General features: G+C 40.1%; 1 protein-coding gene across 1 annotated transcript; it reads right to left on the bottom strand.

Annotated features, from left to right (window-relative positions):
- Positions 1-2,522: 2,522 nt before the first annotated feature.
- On the bottom strand, positions 2,523-22,917 carry papss1 (3'-phosphoadenosine 5'-phosphosulfate synthase 1). The gene is made up of 12 exons (XM_003452227.5): positions 22,636-22,917; positions 21,032-21,146; positions 19,721-19,956; positions 19,385-19,523; positions 16,907-17,025; positions 16,553-16,666; positions 16,319-16,430; positions 14,404-14,609; positions 10,485-10,620; positions 9,803-10,071; positions 7,828-8,057; positions 2,523-3,542 (listed from the first exon to the last, which is right to left on the bottom strand). Exons 1-12 carry the CDS (start codon positions 22,693-22,695, stop codon positions 3,404-3,406), a joined length of 1,875 nt encoding a protein of 624 aa, XP_003452275.1. The 5' UTR covers positions 22,696-22,917; the 3' UTR covers positions 2,523-3,403.
- Positions 22,918-23,032: the final 115 nt, after the last annotated feature.

Raw genomic sequence — 23,032 nt, 5'->3', positions numbered from 1 at the left:
CCAGAGGTTAGTGGAGAATGGCCAGAGTGTTTCAAGCTGATAGAAAGGCAACAGAAACTCAAAATAACTACTTGTTGCATCCAAGGTATGCAGAAGAGCATCTCTGAATGCACTACACATCAGACCTTGAAGCAGAAGACCACACAAGGTATCACCCAGGAAAAGGGAACTGATGCTACAATTCACACAGACCAATATTGGACAATAGACAAAGAGAAATATGTTTACTGATCTAATGAGTTGCATATATTTTCTTAAGACACTTTGGGCCTCCTAGTACCAACTGAGCATCATCCATCTTCTAATAGATGCTTCTATAAGTATAACACACCATGTTACAAAGCTCAAATCGTCTCAAACTGTTTTCTTGGACTTCCCTGTACTCAAATGGCCTCCACAGTCACCAGATCTCAATCCAGCAGAGCACCTTTGGGATGTGGTGAAGTTGGAGATTGACATCATGAGTGTAACTATCAGCACATTTGCACTTACTGGTACTGATTCCCCCCAAAACAGTAACAACAATTCAGTTGTCATCTTTGTCCCAAGCAATATATCAAAAGTATAACTAAGTCTGAATTTTAATCACTGTGAGAATATCGCCAGAGTACAACAGTTTCTCTCTTGAGCCAATGCAGAGACATTATTACACACTTTTATTTCCGTAGGATTGATTACTGTAACGCTCTACTTTGTGGCCTCCCTGAATAAACTGTAGTCCTCATACAGCTACTCCAGTAGTTAGCTGTATGGGTTCTGACCAAGGCCATAAAGAGAGCACATATAATACCTGCACTGGTTTCCTGTCATAATAGATTTTAAGATTGTTATACTGGTTTTTAAGGCTCTTAATGGTTTCAATCCTGACTATTTATCAGAACTGCTTTTTAACTTTGAGCTTATTAGAACCCTCAGGTCTTCAGGTCCCTAAGGTCAGAACTAAAACTTATGGTGAGACAACTTTCCAGCTTTCCTGAAGACCTAAGGACAGCAGACTAACCAAAGACCCATCTCTTTGAAACAGCTTTTAATTGAAATGATTCCACCCTTTTACTTCTGCTCACACCTTTTATCTTGGTTTCAGTTTTTTATTCTTTATTCTGTTAAAACGGTTTAATTTATACATTGTGCTTTGTTATCTCATGTATTTATTTAACATTTTTCTTTTATGGTTTTTGGTCATTGATAGTGCTTCCTCCTTTAAGTTTTTAATGTTTTATATAGTGGGCTCAGAGGGAATTTGTGTCTGTGTGTGTGAGAGAGAGAGTGTGAAAGGGCTTTTTGCATGTGTTGTTCTCAGTGTTTTTTCAGCAGTAATTTAAGAACATTTAGTGTTCTGAACTTTTATACATGTAAAATAGTTTCGGCATATTAAAAACTGCTGAAATGATACAACCATACATGATCACTACACTGCAAACACGTTTCATATTTATACAGCAGTTAAAAATGCTTACCTCGAATCAAAGAATATATGAAAGTATGCTTTAGCACATTAAACTTAAGTATATGTATTGTAAAATCTACACCACTTTTGAAGATGACACTGTGTGGTTTAAAAGAAAAAAAAAGTTGTACAACAGTCCTCCAAGTCATACAAACAGCAAGTCTCTCTGGCAGTTTGCCATGTAGTAACGCACCTTCAAAAGGGTGAAAAATTTCAAAGCAAGATCTGATTATGGTGCAAGCAAGGTGAAAATGGACCCAGAAGTAAAATAGACTGAGCATGCTACAACTGAGATAACATCAAGAGGTTACAGATACACACAGTAACAGACACCTGCATCACCCAGAGAGCACTGATCCTCTCCAGACAGTTAAAAGGACAACAGAAATCATAAGACAATCTCCTTAAGAGAGAAAAAAAATATATCATTTGATCATTTTCCATGTGAAAAAACAGCTCTGCTTTTGAAGCTGCCCCAAAGTCCCAGCTTGATTACCATTTGAGATTAAACACGATCTGGTGAAAGGTGGAAAAATTTGCTGCTGACAGGTCTCTTCATTACATCTTGGAGCTGGGTTAGATGAAATATCCAGGGTTTTTCTGACAGATCTACTCTTCCCGGGTCTGGACTTAACCCTGCAGGTTCCACTTTCACTGCATCTGGGAGCCAGCTGCAGCTCATTGTATACAGCGTGGAAGTGTGTTTAAGTTTGATTGGGGCCACTAGAAGGTCTCTCTTATTCAATATACAAAATGACCAACTGGGGGGTGGGGGGTGAACTGACGTTCCAGCAGACAATGCTCACTAATGTGGAGAAATGTAAGTCTCCAGAGTTCATTGTTCATTCAGATGACAGAGTCAATTAAAAGCAAGTGGACGTATTTAGCTGCCAAAATATAAACCGCCACAGTGAGATAACAGTTGATCTCTAGAATAAACCAAATTCCCAGCTGTCAATTAAAAAAAAAAAAGAATTCTTTGAGAATATATTATGTATATAAATCTCTTTGGTGAGCCTTAAAACGTGTGTACCTAACAACTTAAGTTTAGAGAAAGGAAAACGTACACAAATTGTTCTTTTGGCTAAAAATGATTTATTGGACAAGGAAAGATTACAAATCTGATCCCATGGTAAAGCACAATAAACCACATGGAAAATATTAGCAATACATGACATGGGAGGAAAAAAAGTAAAAAGATCTCAAAGCAGCAAAACTACAAACACAACACACAAAAAAGCAATATTATAACGGAGTGATAAGTTTTTTTACAAGTTTAAGAAAGACTGCACTATACGGTAATAAAAAAACAGAAACAAAACATAACTGCTGATCTGTTTTTCACAAATTTCTTGACCAACTGGACCATTTCAATGTAAAAATACAACCAGTGATAGAAGAGGCAGCTGTCCAACTTCAATGTGAACATGTGAACTGACTTTGAGGACCAAGGCACTCAACTTTTACTTTAAACACTTGTGTACAGTAACATTTGAACCACTACCACACCTGCGTGTACGCATACAGTAACAAAAGTACAGCGTTAAGTCGACTCTACCGAGTTCAGTAACATTTTAAATACTGGGTCAATTTCTAACAACTTCTCCTGAATATTCGAGTACTGGTCAACAGTGACTCTTCAACATCATTTTGGGTGTTTAAAAAAACAACACTCTTACCCACTGATCAGAACATACAGTTATCGTGTTAGTGAAGAATATCTACTTTGTTCTCTTGAGCTTTTTAGTATACTGACCTGTGCTTCTACATTTCATAGTCAGAGGAGAGGTTTGGTTAAATAAAGCACATACAGCTAAAACACAGATAAGACTAAAACCATGACAGAAGCCAGAGTGAGTGAAGTTTGTGATAGAAATGAGTGAGGGGTCCCAAACCTCAGTAGAAACCACCACTGTGTTCCCATGTTTTTCCTGCCCCCCAGCTGAGACCCGACCTTTAGGCCTTCTCCAGTGACTTGTAGTACTCTTTCAACACGGCCCAGGCTTTGGGCGCCATGAAGCCATCGGGAGGGTTCTCTCCCTCGCGAGCCATTTTACGCATGCGTGTGCCCGAGATGAAATCGTAATCTTGATGGCTGTAATTAAAAACAAAACGACAGAGAGTGTGAGAGAGACACACACAAAAAGAAGGGGAGCTTTGAATAACAGACCTACTTCAATCAGTGAAAAGATGCCTATCAATGGCACGGCCAATACGAGCCTGCACGCCCAACAGAGCCAGCTGCTCTTTTACAATCAGTTGGATCAAGGAGCAGGCCAGTTAACATTTCTGCAAACCAAAATGAAGCTTTTATGACACTCTCTTATGACACATCCCACCCTGTGAAATTTGACATGATGATTGTTTGCATATGAGAATATATTTATGAATGACATTTCATATGCTGACCATTTCTCACAGCATGACATTCCTGCAAAATCACTCTGTGGCAGGAGAGATAATGTCACACAATCCGGCAAGCACCAGCATGCCACAGCAGTGGTGGCTGGAAAAGGAGGCCGGTGCAGCTGACTGTCAACATGTTGCGCTGTGATTTATGCGCCTGTGTTGTGCTGCTGTCTGCCTCACGATAGCTGTTGCTGCAAACCACAAGGAAATGAGAGAATCTGCATTTCTTTAATCCTGGTTTTAAACTGGAAAAAGGCAGCTATGTTGGGGAAGCTTTGCAACAAATACCAACATATTATCACTTTTTGAGTTAACGTGCAGCTCCTTGATAACAGCAGTAACTGAGAAACGGTGGCTTTTATTTGGAGTCATGTTTGTGTCCGCCTGGCCTATTGTGTTCATCGGCTAGACGATTTGATATTTGCAGCTAAGCCAGTCACAGTGAAAACAGTTGTTTTCTACAGTCAGAGAGCTCCATATGAGACCAGAGAGAATGAATAAAAACAGCTGAAGCCAGGAGGAGCTGAGGCTTCTGGTGGGAACTCTCTTGACTATTGTATGGACAAATGCCGTGCGTCCGGCAAGGGACACATTTTATATTTTGTAATCAGGTTTGATAGACCCTGTATTTGTGATCATGCAAAATTCTTCAGTGATTTGATTTTAATTGAAGCATCTTCTGAGTGAACTCACAGACCTCAAATGCATTTCCTTCTGTCACAGGGCAAACTGTGCTTACTGAGGTTCTAGAGCTAGACGCTACATGAACAGTATTAACAGTGTTTCCCCTGAGACCGCCTTGAAGGGAAGCACTGCATAAAACCTTCAAAAATCCTAAATAAACAAGTATTTCAGTAAGCTAAATAAATAAGGAGGTCTTGGTGTTAACCTAACATGCATGTTTTTGGACTTTTAGAGGAAAATGGAGGATCCTGAGAGAACCCACACATAAAGATCAGTCGGCTGGTGGATTTAATTCAGAAACCCTTTTGTTGGTTTGTTCTTCCCATTCAAGAGCAAAAGGTATAGTTTTTTAAAAACAAACCTGTCAAGAAAACATCTGATTTATGGTTTATATTACGTATGATTTTGTAATTAGTTTAAAAAAATTTTTATTTCATTTTGACTTTTATCTTTTTAATTCAGTTGAGTTGCAGTTCAGTTTTTATTGTTTAAAAAAAGTTTTAGTTTAGTTTTTATTAGTTTCAGCACTAGTTTTAGTTTTTTTTAATTATTATTGTTGCAGTTTATATGTCAGAGGCAAGATATAGAAAAGTCAGGACGTAAGTGTTACAATAAAACATAACTTTTGGAAAGCAGTAGACTCAGAGTGTTGTAGACGTCTCAATAAATGCGTATCAGTGCTTCATCAGGCAAGTTCTAATAAAACTAACCGTTTTACCTCTATAATTTTATTGAGTCTTCCAAGTTCACAAAATCATTTTTTATCTTTTTCAGTAGTCAAGTTTTTATTTTTATTTTAGTTAACTAAAATGATTTTTTTTCTCCTAGTTTTAGTTTCAGTTAACTACAATAATCTTGATTTGTGGCATCCTAAAATGACGGTTGTGAAACATTTTACGGTTGGCAGTTTAATGCAACCTTGGCTGATTCTAATACAGATTTAAATTATAACAATTAAACAAACAGGAGGGCGGCACAGTGTTTCAATGGTTAGCACCGTCACCTCACAGCAATATAGTCACTGGTCCTGGAATCCAGAGCCTGCTTAAGCGTTCCCATATTTCAGTCCAAAGACTGTTATGCGTGTTAGGGTGACTCTAAATTGGCTGTAGGTATGAACACTGACAGACAACCAGTCCAGGGTGTAGCCCTCCTTTTGCCCCATCACAGTTGGGATGAGCTCCAGTCCCCTCATGACCCTGAATTGGACGAGCGGTTAAGAAAATGGATGGATAATAAAAAAATAAGCATCACCACTTTTGGGTAACACACAATACAATCAAACTGTCAGACTCACTGTCTGCACAACAGAAATGCTTTCTAATATTCAGACTGAATTCTCCTCTCCCTATGTTTTTTTTAAGTATCTTTCACACGTTCTGAGATCCTATGCTTTATATTTTTATGATCGATGGTTTCTCACTGTACATTTGAGGTCACATGAAAAGTTCTGAACAGCGCCGTGTGAACCAGTCAGCCAAGGACAGTCTTCATCTTAGACCAGTGCTAAGTGTAGCCCAGGCTATCCTCATTTATAAATTACTCTGAGGGATAATCAAGACTTTAAACATCTTGTTAGCAGACATTCACACTTATCTGAACTGGGCTCACATTCAGAGAGGGTCAAAGTCGTGCTATTTAAAATGCTAAATTGTTATCACATGAAAGCGCACATCTTGTGGCTCTGAAACATTGAGAAACAGTGAAAGTAAGGTAAAAAGGAGCTCCAGGCAAATTCTTCAGAGAACAAGTTATACAGTGTCAAATTAGAAACAGCCTTCCGTGGTCTGAGCCATTATGCTTCAGAGAAAGACTGAGGGGTGCTGTGATTAAAATGAGCGCCCATATTAAACCTAAAATGTGGCAAGGGCACCGTGCTTGAAAGAGTAGAAGATCATAAATCTAACTGAGTGACGACTGCAGATTTTAGAAGCTTAGTTGTATTGAATGTCTGGCATTAGCATTAATATTAAAACGGACAAAATATAAAATATGAGGTAATATTTGAAAAAAATAAATAAAATAAAGTCAGTTTGCTCGAGGCTTCAGAGAACAGTCAGCAGTATGGTTGCTGGAGGTTCCTGACAGTCATTAGGTAAAAATGCTCGTAAACAAATACACAGTGCTACTCCAAAAACCTCCTCGTCCTTGCACTGCTCGCTAACAGTTTGCTGCAGTCCCACATAGTTTGCATGGAAGATGCACACGTTTCTGCAAACACCCGCCAGCTACTCACTCACTCAAACAGTTCCTTCAAAGTAAAAGTTCCACATTTCAGAAAGTACAATTTTTCTGCAGGCAGCGTCAAAGTTTGCAGCCTCTTCCATGCAAACTTTGACACATGATGACGTGTAGGGAACTGTTTTCATACATGTTCATTTAACACTTGTGTATATGGCAAGTTATTTTTTCTGTTTAGGTTATAATCTAAACTGTCAGTTGCTTTAAATAATTCAAGCACACATTCCATTTTAAAACAAAACCTCACATCCTATTTAGATAATCAGACAACAGAAATTTTCTGTCAAGTAAATGTTTCACACGCAGAGCACCAAGTCAGTGGTGTCACTTCAGAGCCAACGATTGCTAAACGAAATCTGCTGATAACATTTTAAAACAAACTACTTCAAGGAGGCGGCGTACTTCGATTCACAGAAGAACTAGATGTGCCTGATCGGCACGTCACTTTGGACTTTACATCACAAACATGCATCATGGAAAACAAAGCAAATCTTTTGATTAGTGCTGCAATATTTAGTTTTAACGCTGCTGGCTGAACACAACCCAAGTTGCACAACCTGATGGAGCAGGCTGCATCAGACTGCAGGAAAGGCAAACAAATTGCATGATTGTTGTTAGTCACAATGTGCAGTGTCCATATACAGACTGTAATTAATGGCAGGTCTCTGTAATTTTGAGCAACATCAAAGCTCGTAGTGTTGCACAAAAGCTTTTAACTGTATACGAATGAAAAACAATTGCTGTTATTCTTGGCTCAGCTTTTTAGGGCACAGAGAGAAGAAGAAAGCAAGAAAGAAAACTGAGGGTTTTTTTGCATACAAGACAGGCCTAATGAGTAATTAATTTAGGGAATATAATTTCTGTTTAGGCTGCTCACTCTAATTGGCCTAAATGTGAAGTATTACTCTGGACAAAATCTACAAATGTAATTTAATGTGAGTGAGCGCTGCCTGTGAACCATCTCTGTAATAAATTGATTTAAAACAAAGGAAAACAAAATGGAAAAGTTTTTTCTTAAATGAAAAACTTTCAACATAAGTACTCACTTTTTCGGATCATAAAAATCCATTGCCCTTTTGACCTTGTTGTAAGCAGCAACCTTAAATGGAACAATTTCAAGGGTGATGAGGCCCGGAGCCATGGTGAGCACCTTGGCTCCGTGAGTGGGCTCGTACAGGTCCTTTCCTGTGGCAGGGTGAGGCATGCCTGCAGGGTCACGACCCACAATGTAGAAATTGGCACCGGCCACCATTCGTGCTCTGCAATGCCACTGAACCTGTGGACAAAGAGAAAAAAGAAAAAGCTATAGCTGTGAAACTAACACTGCTCCACTTGTGTGGGATTTATAAAGACACACAATAAGTCTTTATGACAAGTGTGCAAGACTGTACTTAAACACAGCAATCTGGGTAATGAAAGCAGCAACAATGACACTGCTAATAGCTCAATCACACTAGAGTGAAAATAGCACGGCAACCTTTCTGCAACTAGGAAAAACTGGTGGTTGCCAGGTGATTCTGGCAACCAAAATCCTCCATCGCAAGGTGCGGGATGCCTGGTTGGAGGACTGCAACATGTCTCCAAATGGTCTCAATCTGACAGAGACTGACTGCAATCACTCTCATGCAGGTTGATGAAGGTTTGCAAATATCTGCTATCTCATTTATAAATGCAGACAGACTGCCAACACATTTCAATCCGAGTTAGTCAACACCAATGAGCACAACTCGACTCTCTTTGTTTTAGGGTGCTCAACTCAACAAGCTGAAGATTTTGGTTATATTCTCATACAAAAGCAATGCTGCAGAGCACCATTTGGAGGAATTTCTAAATTATCATTTCAGATCTGTGAGGTTCTGGCTAGACTGTGAATGTAACAAATTTCTGTGTATGTAGACAGCAACAATTGGTGGTTTTCACTGATTTATCACGCTTAATTGGTATATTATCACAAACAGATTGCATGTAATTGCCAACTTGACCCCATTCACTAACCCACTGAAAGCAGACTGAGTGCAACACATTGCCATTTTATCGCTGCCTTGATGCACCACAGTTACTTTGAAGGTGGAAACTGACTGCAAGTGATCACAAACCTGGCAACCATTTCAAAGGTGATGAAACTGCACGTTTATTGCACACGGTCACATTAGCTTTGGTTGTTCCACTGTTTTTCCCTAGAGTGTGACCGTAGCATAACAGAATATAATGTGCACATCTTCAGTGTCTACCAATTAGCAATAATTACTTTCCCAAATATGTCTGATATATCTGGGAAAGTAAAAAAACAAAAAAAACAAAAAAGAAAAACATTTTCACCTTTAGGAAGACATCAACTCCACACAAGTTCAGCCAGCCTGCAATAATCACTCCTCTTAGGACTTGCTTTTCTCTTAAGCTGTTGCTGTTTTTCATTATCAATAACATCAAAAACTGGACTTTATGCCTTGAAAATTACTGTTACTACTGCCATGAGGTTTCTACATGTTGCCCATGATTTTTAGATAAGACTGAGCTCACAGCAAGCCTTTAATGGGATAAAGAATACTTTAAAAATTGTAATAATGAAGAGGAGGTTCTATTTCTCTGTGGAAAACCAAGTCAGAAAAGCTATACTCGAGTTGCGACCGTGCATACTTTTCAAAAATCTCCCTTTCAGAATTAGAAACTGATTGAATTCACAGGCTGAGATCCACCATCCTGCAATCTGCTCTCAATAATTTGTAACATATCTTTCTGATTATCATGAGTGATTAAAAGATTCTCAGCTACGATCAGTCACACACAGAGGTTTGTGTATGGCATGAAAACGTTAAACAGAGCGCCTCAAGACAACTGTAAATTTCCTTTCCTGCCATTTTTCACTCTCAGAAATTTGCAAAGAAGTCATGCGACAGCCCACTTCCTTTTCTGCCTGTTGTTATTATTCAGAGCTGCAGCCACGCTTTTGTTCTCTATCACTTTTGAAGTGAACCTGATGCCTTGTTTGAAGAAACCTCAAACATTCTTGATAATCATTACCTCAGTTGGCCCTGCATACATCATGGGTGAGGGAAAAATGGCAACAATGGTAGATTCTGGATTCAGAACGCCCTCCTCCAGCACAGCAGCATGCTGCTTCATTCTCCAAGGCAGTGGCACGTCATCATCTTTGGTCCAACCTCCTAGTGGGTGGAGCAGCAGAACAGGCCGACGGTAGCCTCGCTCGATCAGACGCTTGTGGGTGTCCTGCATCAGGAGAGCATGCCCGTTGTGGACAGGGTTACGCAGCTGAAAGGCAAATACAGCATCTAAACAGAGAAAAAGGAGAAAACAAGTTTGTTAAACGGCAACCAAACACATCTGCGCACATCTGCGCAAAGCAAACAAAAGAAAATCCATCTACACACAGAAATCATCTAGCTGCTTCATGCACATGAACCACATACAGTCTGTGTATTATTGATGAAGTGTTGAATAACACTGTAGTCTTTTCTCTTGGGACCGTCCTACTGTGATTCTCTTATTTATTTACCAAATAAACAAACAAGTGAGTGGACTGAAGGCAACAGACTGCTTAAAGTTTTCCTCTCGATTTAAAAGAAAAAGAAGGTAGCTGTTTATAAATACTGGGACATTACCATCACTCTCCCTGGTTCAGAATTTCATCACTGGGTTAATTTAGCTCTGACAGAAAATAAACCAACAGAAATTGTCCCAATACCTGCATTCATTTCTTTGAACTTCTGTTTGAGCTCAGTGGGTGTCAGTCGGTATTGGTCAAGACCGTCATTCCAACAGATCCTGTCCAGAACCTGCAGGTCACCACCGACCAGCCAGTCCCCGCTTTCCATCACCATCTGAAATAGGAGCCACAGTGATCGTGACGGTGAACGCAACACAAACATAAACCAGATTTAAGACACCGCTCTTTAAAAGTCTCACTCTGTTGGAACCAGTCCAGAGTGAATTCAAATAAACCCCTGAGTTATTACCCAGTTGCAAAAGGACAAAACGAAATAAATCAAAGTCTTGGTGAGTTGTTAAACAGCCAACAAAACTCTGCTGTGCTTCCCCTCAGCATTTGTTAATTTCAATAACAGACTAAATCAGATTGCATTCCGCAACGAAACCTGGGGATGAGCTCATGACCACAGCGCAGGGAAATTTTCCCCTCGTGAGATTCATCCAACAATGTCACCAAAGTGCTCAGGAAGGATCCAGGCAAAGGCTGCTATTGTTTCAGGCAATATCTTCCGCCTGCTTCCTGTGGCACTTTTGAGACTGTAGCTAGAGTTACTGAAAACACTGGCCTGCACATTGTTAATGTGATACAAAGTGACAAATTTCAGACCAAGCAGCAAACGCATCACAGCTCCAGCATTTAGACTGTGAACTCAAATAAGGCCAAAAATAAAAATGAAAACAATAAGTGGATAAAAAAAAAAAACTGTCTATGTCATTACTTTGTTGATATGTAATTTATCATCTGAATACTCTTTGATATCCATACTTTACAAACACACTGATTCCAGTTTGAGCTGGCAAGCTATATATAGAAATCTGAATCTTGTCAGCAGAGGAGGTGTCTACGTGATGCGATCAATAACCACTTGCCCTCATGCGCTCCAGCTTGTCTGCTGCTCACCCGATAAAAGTCACGACATACGCTTTACAGCACGGACAGCGCTGAACAATAGGATAGGCAAATCACCACTGAATTTACCAAAATAAGTCAACAGAAAACAAAACGTCTACAAGGCTGTATGAAAGCAGGAGGCCTAAATCCGCAATATTTACCCATTATAATTTCTCTATGACTTCACTTGTGAAAGGGGGCCCTAGCCAAATAAACCACACCATAGCTTCCAGTGCCGCGGATTTCATGTCTGAGTGACAGACAGGTAAACAGGAAACGTGTGGATTAACAACATGTTTTGTGGAGCAGAAAAGAGCCTGGATCAGAACGTTGTAGTCATGAATGAAGGGGTGTGCTGACAGATTGGTTCTAGTGTTGGGAATTAAACATTCACTCGTGTAAACATACATACACTCTAATGAGTGAGAGCTTAATTAGAGCAGGCTGAACACATGATAAGTTAAAGTGGATAAAGAATGACGGTTCGGGAAACACAGAGCATGTGGCATGTGCCTAAATCCAGAAATGAGACATCAGGTGTTGACACTAAGGAGTCATGGTATCAATTCATGAAGCCTGCAGGTTCTAATACATCTCAAAACACATTACCATGTCAGACTCCATCAAGAATAAGGTGAAAGAAGGAAATCTTTGAAAATTAAAAAACACTGCCAATAGTGGTGCAATACTAAGAGAGCTGTTAAGCCAGAGGTTAAAAGTAAGTCTGACCCAAGAGTGCGAAATCACTAGATACCACAAAGATTATTAATTTTGACTTAAACCCTTGCCAATAAGGAGACTGCACTAATCCACAAAACAGCCACTTTTAAAAGTTTACTAAGGTGAAATTAAAAACAAACTGTGTCACCAACACCAAAAAGTTCTGCTGCTTTCCATCAACCCACTGACACTTTAAACCAGATCATTTTAGGACATTAAAACACCACAGTGTCTACCTGAGCCCCACAGCGGTCGATAAGAGACACATGGAAACAATTCCTGGATCTACTTGGAGATGGGCTGGGTGAGCAAAAAGGTGGAAGCTGGCAATTGAGCAGTACAATCTCAAACACATTTAGTTGGAGGCTGAGCAAGAGACTCTGGATCCAAATATAACACCTGCAATACGAGGGTGGACCAAAAAGATCAAGTGATTACACTGGGCGTCCTGACAGACTGAGAAAAACTCCACTCCTCCGCCTATTCAGTCTTTCCATAAGCAATGCGCAAAGGCCAGCTGGGATCTGTGTTCTATCAGTGCCGAATCCAGGGAGGCAGTTTGCTTTCACATGCAGCATGTTTATCACACAGAACTCTGAGACAGACAGTCTGGAGCTCTGCAGATGGTCTTCAGTAGTTTCGCCAAGGCTCAGCTTCCATACCATTTCTAACATACTAGCCCATATTGTAAATTCAATCTTCCCAGCAGGAGAGAATTCTTTTTTTTTTTTCAAAAAAAAAAAAAAAAGCACAAACAGCCAAGGAGTAATCTTTGCATTTGTGCCTTTTTTTCATGAAACATGTACTAAATGTTACGTGTATGCATTTAATAGTTGAGTGGCTCATGGGGTGTAAAATAATTCTGGATTGAATTATGAAAGTCTCTTCATCTATAATATGAATAGTTACACACTAAAGCTTACAGGATGGTTAGCCTACTGTAGAGCTCTCAGTCAGAATGCTTAGATTTTGCAGTCTATCATTCAATCCAGACGGACAAGCTAAAAAAAGACCGCACGCTAATCTGAGCTCTGCTTTTGTTTATTGATGGGATATTACTTTTGGCTGTGAGATAAGAAACTGTGGAAGTCAAGTGAACAGGGTGTGTATCCCACATTGTTCCGGATATTTTGGATATTTTGCTTATGTCCTCTTTACACAAACAGAGGTCACACTTGCTTTTCTTTAAAGTGATGCCTTCCTAAGCTAAAGCACCTGGTAGTGGCAACCCAAGCTTCATGGGGTAGTCTTTTTTTCTTTTGACTGTGTGCAACATGAGGATACCTGCACGAATAGTACAGGTGCAATCTATTGGCACAGGCCCTGAAAAATATCAACAGTTACAAATAGCGAATGCTTTTACCGTGTGCATATTACACTATTTCACTTCCAAGGAAACAGTGTTGAGTGCCTGACGATGGAAGAAACTGAAGTTCCACAATAAATTTTGAGAACTGCTATAAACATCAAGAAGTAAATCGAATTAATTCTGGCTGCTATTGGAGATGCGTTTCACCTGTCTCCACTGGCATTTATGAGACAGCCCCTGGACTTACTGACTGGGCTGTGCAATGTTGATGTGATACAAAGAGACAATTTTCTACAGACTAAGCAGCAAACACAGCAAAGCTCCCGTGCCGAGACAGAGAGAACCAAAACAGAAAGGCCACAAATGAAAAGCTGAAGATGACAAAGAGAAATCCATGTTGCTTATTTTGTTGATATGTAATTTATCATGTGAATATGCTTTGATATCCGTACTTTGCAAACACCCTGATTTCAATTTGGTCTGGCAAACTATACATACAAATCTGAATGTTGTCAGCAGCACGGGTGTCTACGTGAGGCGATCAATAACCACTTGGCTCTGTTCTAAGATGTTTTCAGGATCATGTTGTGATTTGTTTTCCACACTTTAATTACTCCAACCTGTCCACTGCTGACCCGATAAGAGTCACGAATGATGCTTAACAGCCTTATTCTCCGGAGAGATCAACAGCATAGGAAAGTCCGTATTGATTTTCCTAACAAAAGTGAATGGAAAACATGATGTCAATGTGGATAAATCAAAGGAGGAGGCCAACATATACATACGTATCCACTCTGTTTAACCCTCTTAACTGCCCCATAATTTCACATGTGAACACAGAGTTAGCCAAATAAACAGCCACTACAACACCACAATTCAAATGAATTCTAGACGGGAGATCATTGCCAATATCCCGCCCTGCTTCACTGAACAAAAATTGGAAGGTTGAATGCACCACTCCTCACAGGCACTGACCTTTATGTAAGGGTGGTCCTTGCAGGTGGTTCCCCACTGCCGAGCACAGCGCTCTTCTTTTCGATGTTCGTAAAACTCGGGATTACGAAGGATGGCCACTCGCCTACCCTCGTAGACCAGGGCCATAGCTGTTGCGCCATCCAAACGCTCTTTATCTGCAGTTGACACTGGCAGCACGATAGGCACAGAGAGGTTGATCACGCCACCTACGGGGTGAAAAATGCTGATTTATGGAAAAGGAAAGAATCTGAAAAAAAAAATTTCAGACATTTTAGATCATTTGCTCATCAAGGAGTTCAGGTGTGTCATGGTCAAGTGAATAATTGGTGAAATTATGAGTGGTAACAGTGTCCTGAGGGACTTTACTTTGGGTTTTTGATCAATTTTGAACAAAAATTCTAAAAATATTTTTAAATTGCCAAAAAATATAAATTGTATCTGTTTTAATTTTTTTTTTTTTTTTTAAGTCCAAAGATACTAAGATTAGGCAACATACAAAAGGCAGGTTAAAATGTCCAGAGACTAGGAATGTGCAACAAAATAGCCCGACCATTCTTGTAAAGTATAACGTTGTACGGCTTCAGGCTAAATGTGGAATATATGTCTCAACCACAGAATACAGTGAGTGTTCAAGGCTGCAATTTAAGATGCTGGAGAATAAATATCCTTACTCTACACTGAAGCCGGACCCTCTCTCACTCATGAGTTAATCTGGTTAGTCACAGCAGTCTTTTGCTGCATTTATTTCAACATGAACGCTTTTCACAGATCAGTTAAAAAAATATAAAATAAATAAAAATAAAAAACTGTGGAACTGCTGCTAGCCCCAACTCTCCCTGGACCCTCCTCTGGTCCCCTCTGTCACAAAGTAGAGCAGCTGGTTCCAATAAAATGCACACACAAGCCTGCCAAATGTCCAAACGAGGGAGACACAAAATGAATATATTGGGGTTTCTGTTTTGTCAACTACTTGATTAGCAGAACTTGCAGTTCTATGCTTCCTGACCAGTTTTAGCATAAATTGTGTGCAATCAATCCTCCAACTGTCAAACCTCTGGAACATGGTGACAATGGGAAATGGCTGTGTGTAGTGTTGATCAATGCACAAGCTTTCTCCTCCACATTCCAGTCCTCAGGACTAACAGCAAAGTGACTCATAACTTCTAATCTATACACAAACTTATACAGCATGCTTAAAATATGTGTGGCACGCATAAATACATTTACTATCCACCTTATTACATACGCCTTCAGAAATGCCTTAATTCTTTGTGGCACAGGTTTAACAAGGAGCTGGAAACATTCCTCAGAGATTTTGTTGACATGATAGCATCACGCTGTTGCTGCAGATTTCCTCTTCCACCTCATCCCAAAGATTTGAATTGAGATCTGGTGACTGCAAAGGACATCTGAGTACAGTGATCTCACTGCCATGTTCAAGAAACCAGTTTGACTGGTCATAACAGGATAGTTATGGTCAGCAACAACATTCAGGCTGTGGCGTTTAAATGATGGTGTTTAAATGATGCTTAGTTGTTGTTACAAAGGGGCCTAAAGTGTGCCAAGAAAACATCCCTCAGACCATTACAACACCACCACCAGTATGAACTGATGAGTAGACAACTTCATGTTGTTTATACAAAATTCTGAGCACATCTGCTTCAGGTTTCCACATGTTGTGCATTCAGAGATGCTCTTCTGCACACTTTGGTTGTAATGAGTAATTATTTAAATTACTGGTGCCCTCCTATCAGCTCCTGACCCAGAGAACTGCCACTCACTGGATATTTTCTCTATTTCAGTTCAAACAGAAAGCCATTTGCTGTTTTCGGTAATTACTGTTGTCGGCATTAAACTCCACCTAATGTCCAACCAAATGTTTAATTCGTTTCCTGTGAATATATAATAATCTTACCATCCAACAGGCAGTCAAAATGAAGACATTGCAAAAACTCTCTCTCTCTCATGAAACCATTGAGAGGAGTGGCCCAGCCTTCAGCCAGCACCTGCACCCACTGCATGTCCACCTGAGGATTAAACAGTCACATACAGCAGAGAACAGGTAACTCTATCAGAGGATACTCAGATAACAAAACGACTATCATTTAGCTTTACTTATTAAAACGCTTTGTGATATTGAGATATTCACCTTCCCAATCTGTACAGCAGGAAGTGTCTCTGCATCAGCTTTGGCCAGGTCCAGTTTGTTCTCTTGAACGTACAGCTCTTTCACTTCATACGAAGCATCAACAGGAACTATATCCTGCAAAGTTTAAAATCAGGACGTCAAATTAAATAAAAAGTGGAGATGTATTAGCATCAACATCCATACAAATGTGATAGTTTTCTGCCATCTAGTGGCTAACAGAAAAACAACAGCACTGTAATGCATTAAGTCTGAACTTATAGGCTCCAGCTTAACCTGTGATGGTGGTGTACAAGAGGAGGGAGCTAATTAGTAGGAAAAAAAATAGCGTCAGCACCACATATTTCCTCTCCTCACCCTCTCCTGAAGAAGGTCAACAAGCTGCTGTATGCACTCGTTCACGTTGCAGGAGTCGGTCTTCAGCACCAGCTCTGGGGCCTCTGGCTTCTCATACTCTGAGTCAATGCCAGTAAAACCTGATTACCAAAAAGAAACAGAAAAGCACAGTCTGAACTCTGTTTTGTTTTTAAATTAAAAAATATTTACACCAAAGCAACACTTTATTTTTTCCTATTTTTGTATTTTTTTTTATCTTTGAGATGAACGCAATATGAAATACAGGGTTCCAATTTTAAATTCACACTATTAAACACATCTGTGTTAGGGATGCAACGATACCAATTTTTTCAAACCGATCCGATACCGATACTTGGATCTGAGTACTTGCCGATACCGAGTACAAAATCCGATACTTCTACCACACACAAGTTAAACTTAACCAGTAGTAAAGAAACGACCCCAGACAACTCTTTAACCCAAACGAAACGTTTACTGATCGTAAGGGCAGAGACAAATACTGTACAACACATCCCTTTTTTAAACTCAAATGATATTCCAATTCCTTAACCAAATGAAATACACTGTATAAATGACATAATTCCCTTTCAAATTATATTAAACAACCCAACTTATTTTATCACCTTTTGGTAAGTGACTCACTAATATACACTCCAAAACACGTTATATAAATCCACTAAACACACAATATTCACACATCGGCTCCACACACTCACATTCACACTTGTTGCAGGCCTGTTTGCTGCTCACGCCGGACGATGGAGAAAAATCCTCTTCTCCCCAGTAAAAGCACAAAAGTCTGACTTACAGTTCCGTTGCCCGGTAGATCGCCGTTCACCAGTCCCACACTAAATCCACTCCCTGCGGACCCGATGCTGTCTCTGCTACAGCGCGTTAGCGAGTCACTGTCCAGCTCTCCGACAGTCCATAGCGGCTGCCTCCTTGGCGAAGCCAAGCAGTCCGGGCTAGCCTTTAGCCTCCGCGGTCGTAGCTGGAAACACAGCACGGTGGTGCGACCATTGAAACAAAAAGTCACTTCACCCACACTCTGTTGTGAAGCTCTCACACGGTCAGCTTTCTAGTCACACACTCTTTTGTGCTGGTTAACCTCAGTAAAACTAGCTGAGTCTCTCACTTTGGTTCAGCTAACCTCTCTCTCCATGCCGTTCTGTTCTCCTCCTCCATTGCAACAGATACACGGGTCCGTTTTATGCTACCTTCACGGGCCTCCAGAAAATGAGAACTCTGAACAATATTTTAACTCCCTTCAGAGTTACATACCATAAAATAATACTTTTATGATTAACATAACAGTTTGATTGCTCTAATTACCTGTATTTACCTTGCGACATATTACAGGGCAAATTACATTCAGGGTAGAGTTACATCACATAACATCAACTGTGAACACCTTATGTTACCGTGGCGTTTAAGTCCATAGGAATTATGAGTATCCACTCCGGGCTACATTAGTATCGGTTCATGGTATCGGTTAACTTTTACGAGTACGAGTACGCACACATTTTACAGTATCGGCCCCGATACCCGATACCAGTATCGGTATCGGTGCATCCCTAATCTGTGTGATAGTTAAGCTGTCAAACAGATGTGTTTCAGAGAGATCGAGCCAGAAAATATCCACTGATAAGGAAACCATTTCATCAGGGTAACGTCTGTTTCGAGCCATGGTTGAAGTTAGCTTTAATTAAAAGCAAATCCTTGTTTCTTACATCTCATTACAAATGTAATATCCACACATCCTGTCTTTTAAATATCATTTCTGGGGGAAAAAATGCTTTCTTAACAGAAAATATGAAAACTCTGAGGAGCCTGATGAAGGCTACAAATAAACATCCAAATAGTATCTACGAGAATAAAATGTGAGACAAGGGTGGTGTAAGTGACAAAAAAAGTGAGGTTGTCAGCTCTAGAAAACGACTTTGCTTAAATCGAGTTAAGATCTCATGCATACAAAAGAAGCACTTCCTCTCACAACGATGAGATCGTTTCTTATTTCGGTGTAATCAGAAGAGATAAGACTCGGTACAAACAAAATGCAAAAGCAAGGAAATGAGGTAGATTCAACATGTATTTCACAACCAGTAGTCAGACTGTTGAAATATGTTGCATGCTTGCCTGCTGTGCTAAAGAATAGTTGAGAGCACATTTTGACCCAACATTTTACCTCTAAAAAGGTACATGGATTAAGTCTTTCACACCAACCGTACACATAACATACACTCATACAGGCAGGTAAAAATACATAAATGTAACCTTAACCATAAATGACCTTAACTTAAATTAATTTTAATTGTATTGACCAAAATTTAATGGACTCTTCACATGACACAGCATCTGCAAGTTTTTTCAGAACTAATCCAAAACATTTCACTGTTCATGTTGAGAGACAGTAATACACATATTCAAACGCAACCCAAGAAAAAAAAGAACTTCTTGGCAGTGGTAATCATACTGTACCTGTTATCTCCCCTGCTCTGGCTCTCTTGTAAAGCCCCTTTACATCCCTCTGCTCACATACGTCCAGTGGGGCATCCACAAACACCTCAAAGAAAGGTAGCCCGGCAGCCTCATGGATCTTTCTGGCATTGAGGCGATCCTGATGGATGATAATAACATACAAAACTAAGTGTAACCATGAAAGACAAAAAGTGGGAGCCAAACTTAGCTTGGTGTACTGATTATGGTGACAAATTAAGAGCCTAATTTACTGAAATACCACTGAGATCTAGGCACACTTCTCCTTGTCATCATCTCTTTGTCTCATTCAGCTGATGCTGTCTTTGAGCCACTCACCCTGCTGTACGGAGAGATGAAACTGGCAATGCAGACGAGCCCTGCATCAGCAAAAAGCCGGGCCACTTCAGCAATACGTCTAATGTTCTCTTCACGGTCCTCCGGACTGAACCCCAGGTTTTTGTTAAGTCCCTGACGGATGTTGTCCCCATCAAGCGTGTAGCAAGGGATACCATGACACACAAGGTACTCCTCCAGAGCCATGCTCACTGTGGTCTTCCCTGCACCAGACAAACCTTTACACAGAAGAAAAACACAGGGTTAAACTAAGAAAACAATTACCGTATTTTTTGGACCATAAGGCACACCAGATTATAAGGCGCCTTAAGTGAAACAAAACAGTCAGATAAATCAAATTTTACTCAACTCATTCTTCTTGCTTCCTCCACTTCTGTACCATTGATTCATTAATGTTAAATTCTCTCACAGCTGCTCTATTCCCGTGTTGTTGCAGTATATTAATGACTAACCTCGTATTGTGGATGGATTATCTCAGTTGTTCTCCTGACTGAAGTTTGGTTCGTTTACAGCATCCTGCCATGCAATTGCATTTGTCCCTAACCATCGGGAACCCTCGCGTGAACTTTTATCGAATGGAAAAAAGTTAGCGTTCATCATCCAGCTTCACTGGCTAGCTTCACTAGCGATCACGTAGCATATCATTATATACCAGCTAGTCCAACTTCAGTAACCCTACAAAAGTCACTGCTGTTTAGTTTTCTGTCTTCATTTATGTTTGAAGTGACAGCAGAGCTGTACGTTTTCATTTTTCAGAAATCTCTCAGTCAGAACATGTTTTATCATGTTTAGGTGGAAACTAGCGAGCTAACTTCCTGCTAACTTCTGGATGTTAGCAAGATGCCTGGATGTTAAACTTAATTGTTACACCTGATCAAGCAGCAACGCTGATCATTTTATAAAAGATGAAAGAATTTAGACAGTTTTTCACTCTCAGTAATGCCGCAGTGTTCATTTGACTTTGGGACCTGAAGCAGAGTTTTGGACCCAGATTACTCCGCGAGGCTCCTGACTACGGTATGCTCCGACAATCCATCAAGGGGTGCAGCTTTGTAGCTTACCAAAGTCATACAAAAGCATTTTTTGACAGATTTTTGAGCGCCATGTACCACATAAAATCAGTTCGAGGTCAGTAAGCACAACCAGAATTCATACATAAAGCCCACAGGATTATAAGGCACACTGTCGATTTTTTTTGAAAATTTAAAGATATTAAGTGCGCCTTACAGTCTGAAAAATAGAACTTCATTAAGTCCAACTTAAAATGTCTAAAAATACCATCTTTCAACCTACCAGTCAGCCAAACAGTGCATCCTCTAAAGCCTCCTCTTGTGCCCACAACCTGCCCACGCTTGTTTCGGCTTACATGATGAGCTTGATAGGTGACATTAGTTGCCCGTTGCATTCCCTGAAATAATACAGATTTAATGTAAAGTCAGCCCAGTTAATACAAATTAAAAAAAACAACAACATCAACATCAACTACTACTACTAATAATTGATTTTATCTCTGCAGAGCAGGAGCTAAGGATTATTTACATTATTTATTAATGCAACAACTTTCCTAATTTACTAAAAACAGTGTAAATGAGCTTTTTCCAAAGGGTAGCTAGCCTCTCCCTTAGAGACAGGGAGAGCACTTCACCCATTTGGGAGGGAGTCAGTCAGAGTAGGAAGGAGTTCAAATCAAAGTAAGCCAGCTGAGTTGGCTGTGCAACTCCTGGTTGAGGGTCAACTCCAGGGTAGACCCAGGGTAAGCTGAAGGAGATGGTTGGGAGGAGAGAAAAAAAAAAAAGGAGCTGCTACCAACAAACCCAGGAAACAAAAGTGAAAGTTTCCCCTTTAAAATGAATTTCTTCACTTTTTTGCTTTTTTTTTTAAACACAACATTGTGGTGTGGTGACATTCCCACACTACAGCTATAAAGAACAATACAGGCGACTGCGCTGATGTGTGTCAATACTCTCCCAGGGTTGAACTGTTCTTGTTTATCCATTATTATTGTTCCCACATGTTAAGCTGCAGCTACAGAGTACACTCTGCTAGTGTCCTGCAGTGACAGAGCTGAAACAGTGTGTGACATTCAAACTAGATAAACCTGTGACACACCTCCACCTCGCTTCATTTTGGCCACATTTCCTCTCAAAACGTCTTGTTTCATGTTCAATACATCAGACATTATTAAAGATGAAATATTCATGCTGCGATTTATGTCCTGGGTTGTCAATCAATCCAGTCCTTTTCAGCCACTTCAAATATCTCTACACGACTGTGACATTTTATACTTGTTGCAATTTCTGCTGCCCTTTCGGCTAGATCACTCAGGAAAAATAAAATAAAATAAAATAAATAATAAAAAAATGTGTTAAGAATGTTCTTTCTAGCTCAAAATGACTTTGAGAGATACGTTTGGGACATGTTTGACAAATAGTAGATTACAGATGAAAGATTATTTAGGCAATCATTTAACAGTTCAGAAGGATTTAATAGAAAATTTCAGGTTGTTGTATTTTTCTGAAATTACATTGTGTCTTCAAATGTGGAAGACGGTGATGAATGGCAATACTGTGCTGCAGCGTTATGTAGCAGAGCAGTTACACAAAGAAGCACAGCATAATCTGACTGAACCACCAGGTAATGTCTTCACACATGGAAACGCTGTAACCAAAATCAGTCAAAGCCCTTGCCATCATTGCCGGGGGCGGTAGCAGCTCATTCGTGATTACTTTTATTACCCAAAGCTAGCTTTAGCTTGCAACTAACGTGTAACAAAAGTGTCGCTAACTAGCTTACTGAGCCTGGTTAGCCAGTTAGCTCAGAAGCAACTTGTTTGTGGATGTGGACGGATATGATGAAACGGTACGCTGAATTAACACAACTTGAGGGGGGAAACTTACCCAGCTTTCGGCAGTGTTGGTTAGCTTCTGTTTCTTGTTCGAGTTGCCGAAAGTCTCCATGCCTGGCAGCAGTCAGCAGCTAATTCAAACGGCACCTCTTTGGGAAAACAACCAAAACAATACACATACAACACCTAACCCGGTTTATTTACTTTTACAGGTATCTGTTCGTGGTGGGTCAGGTGTGTCTAGCGGATGGAGGAGACCGGAGCTGAGCAGCCTATTTGGCACAACAACCGGGAAGAGGTATTTTTCCAAGCTGCCACGTCACCATCGAAGAAGTGACGCGTTTCCTCCGTCGTTGGTTGGTTCCAGAAAAACTGACCTGGTGTCAGTTCTGCTTCATCATCGTCTCCTCTCGCGCAATAGATGACTCAGATACTTAACTGATCCGCAA

Source organism: Oreochromis niloticus, linkage group LG6, assembly GCF_001858045.2.
Source record: "Oreochromis niloticus isolate F11D_XX linkage group LG6, O_niloticus_UMD_NMBU, whole genome shotgun sequence".
Taxonomy (NCBI): Eukaryota; Metazoa; Chordata; class Actinopteri; order Cichliformes; family Cichlidae; genus Oreochromis; species Oreochromis niloticus.
The sequence above is the reverse complement of the archived record's forward strand: the minus strand, read 5'-3'. Positions and strand labels throughout refer to the sequence as shown.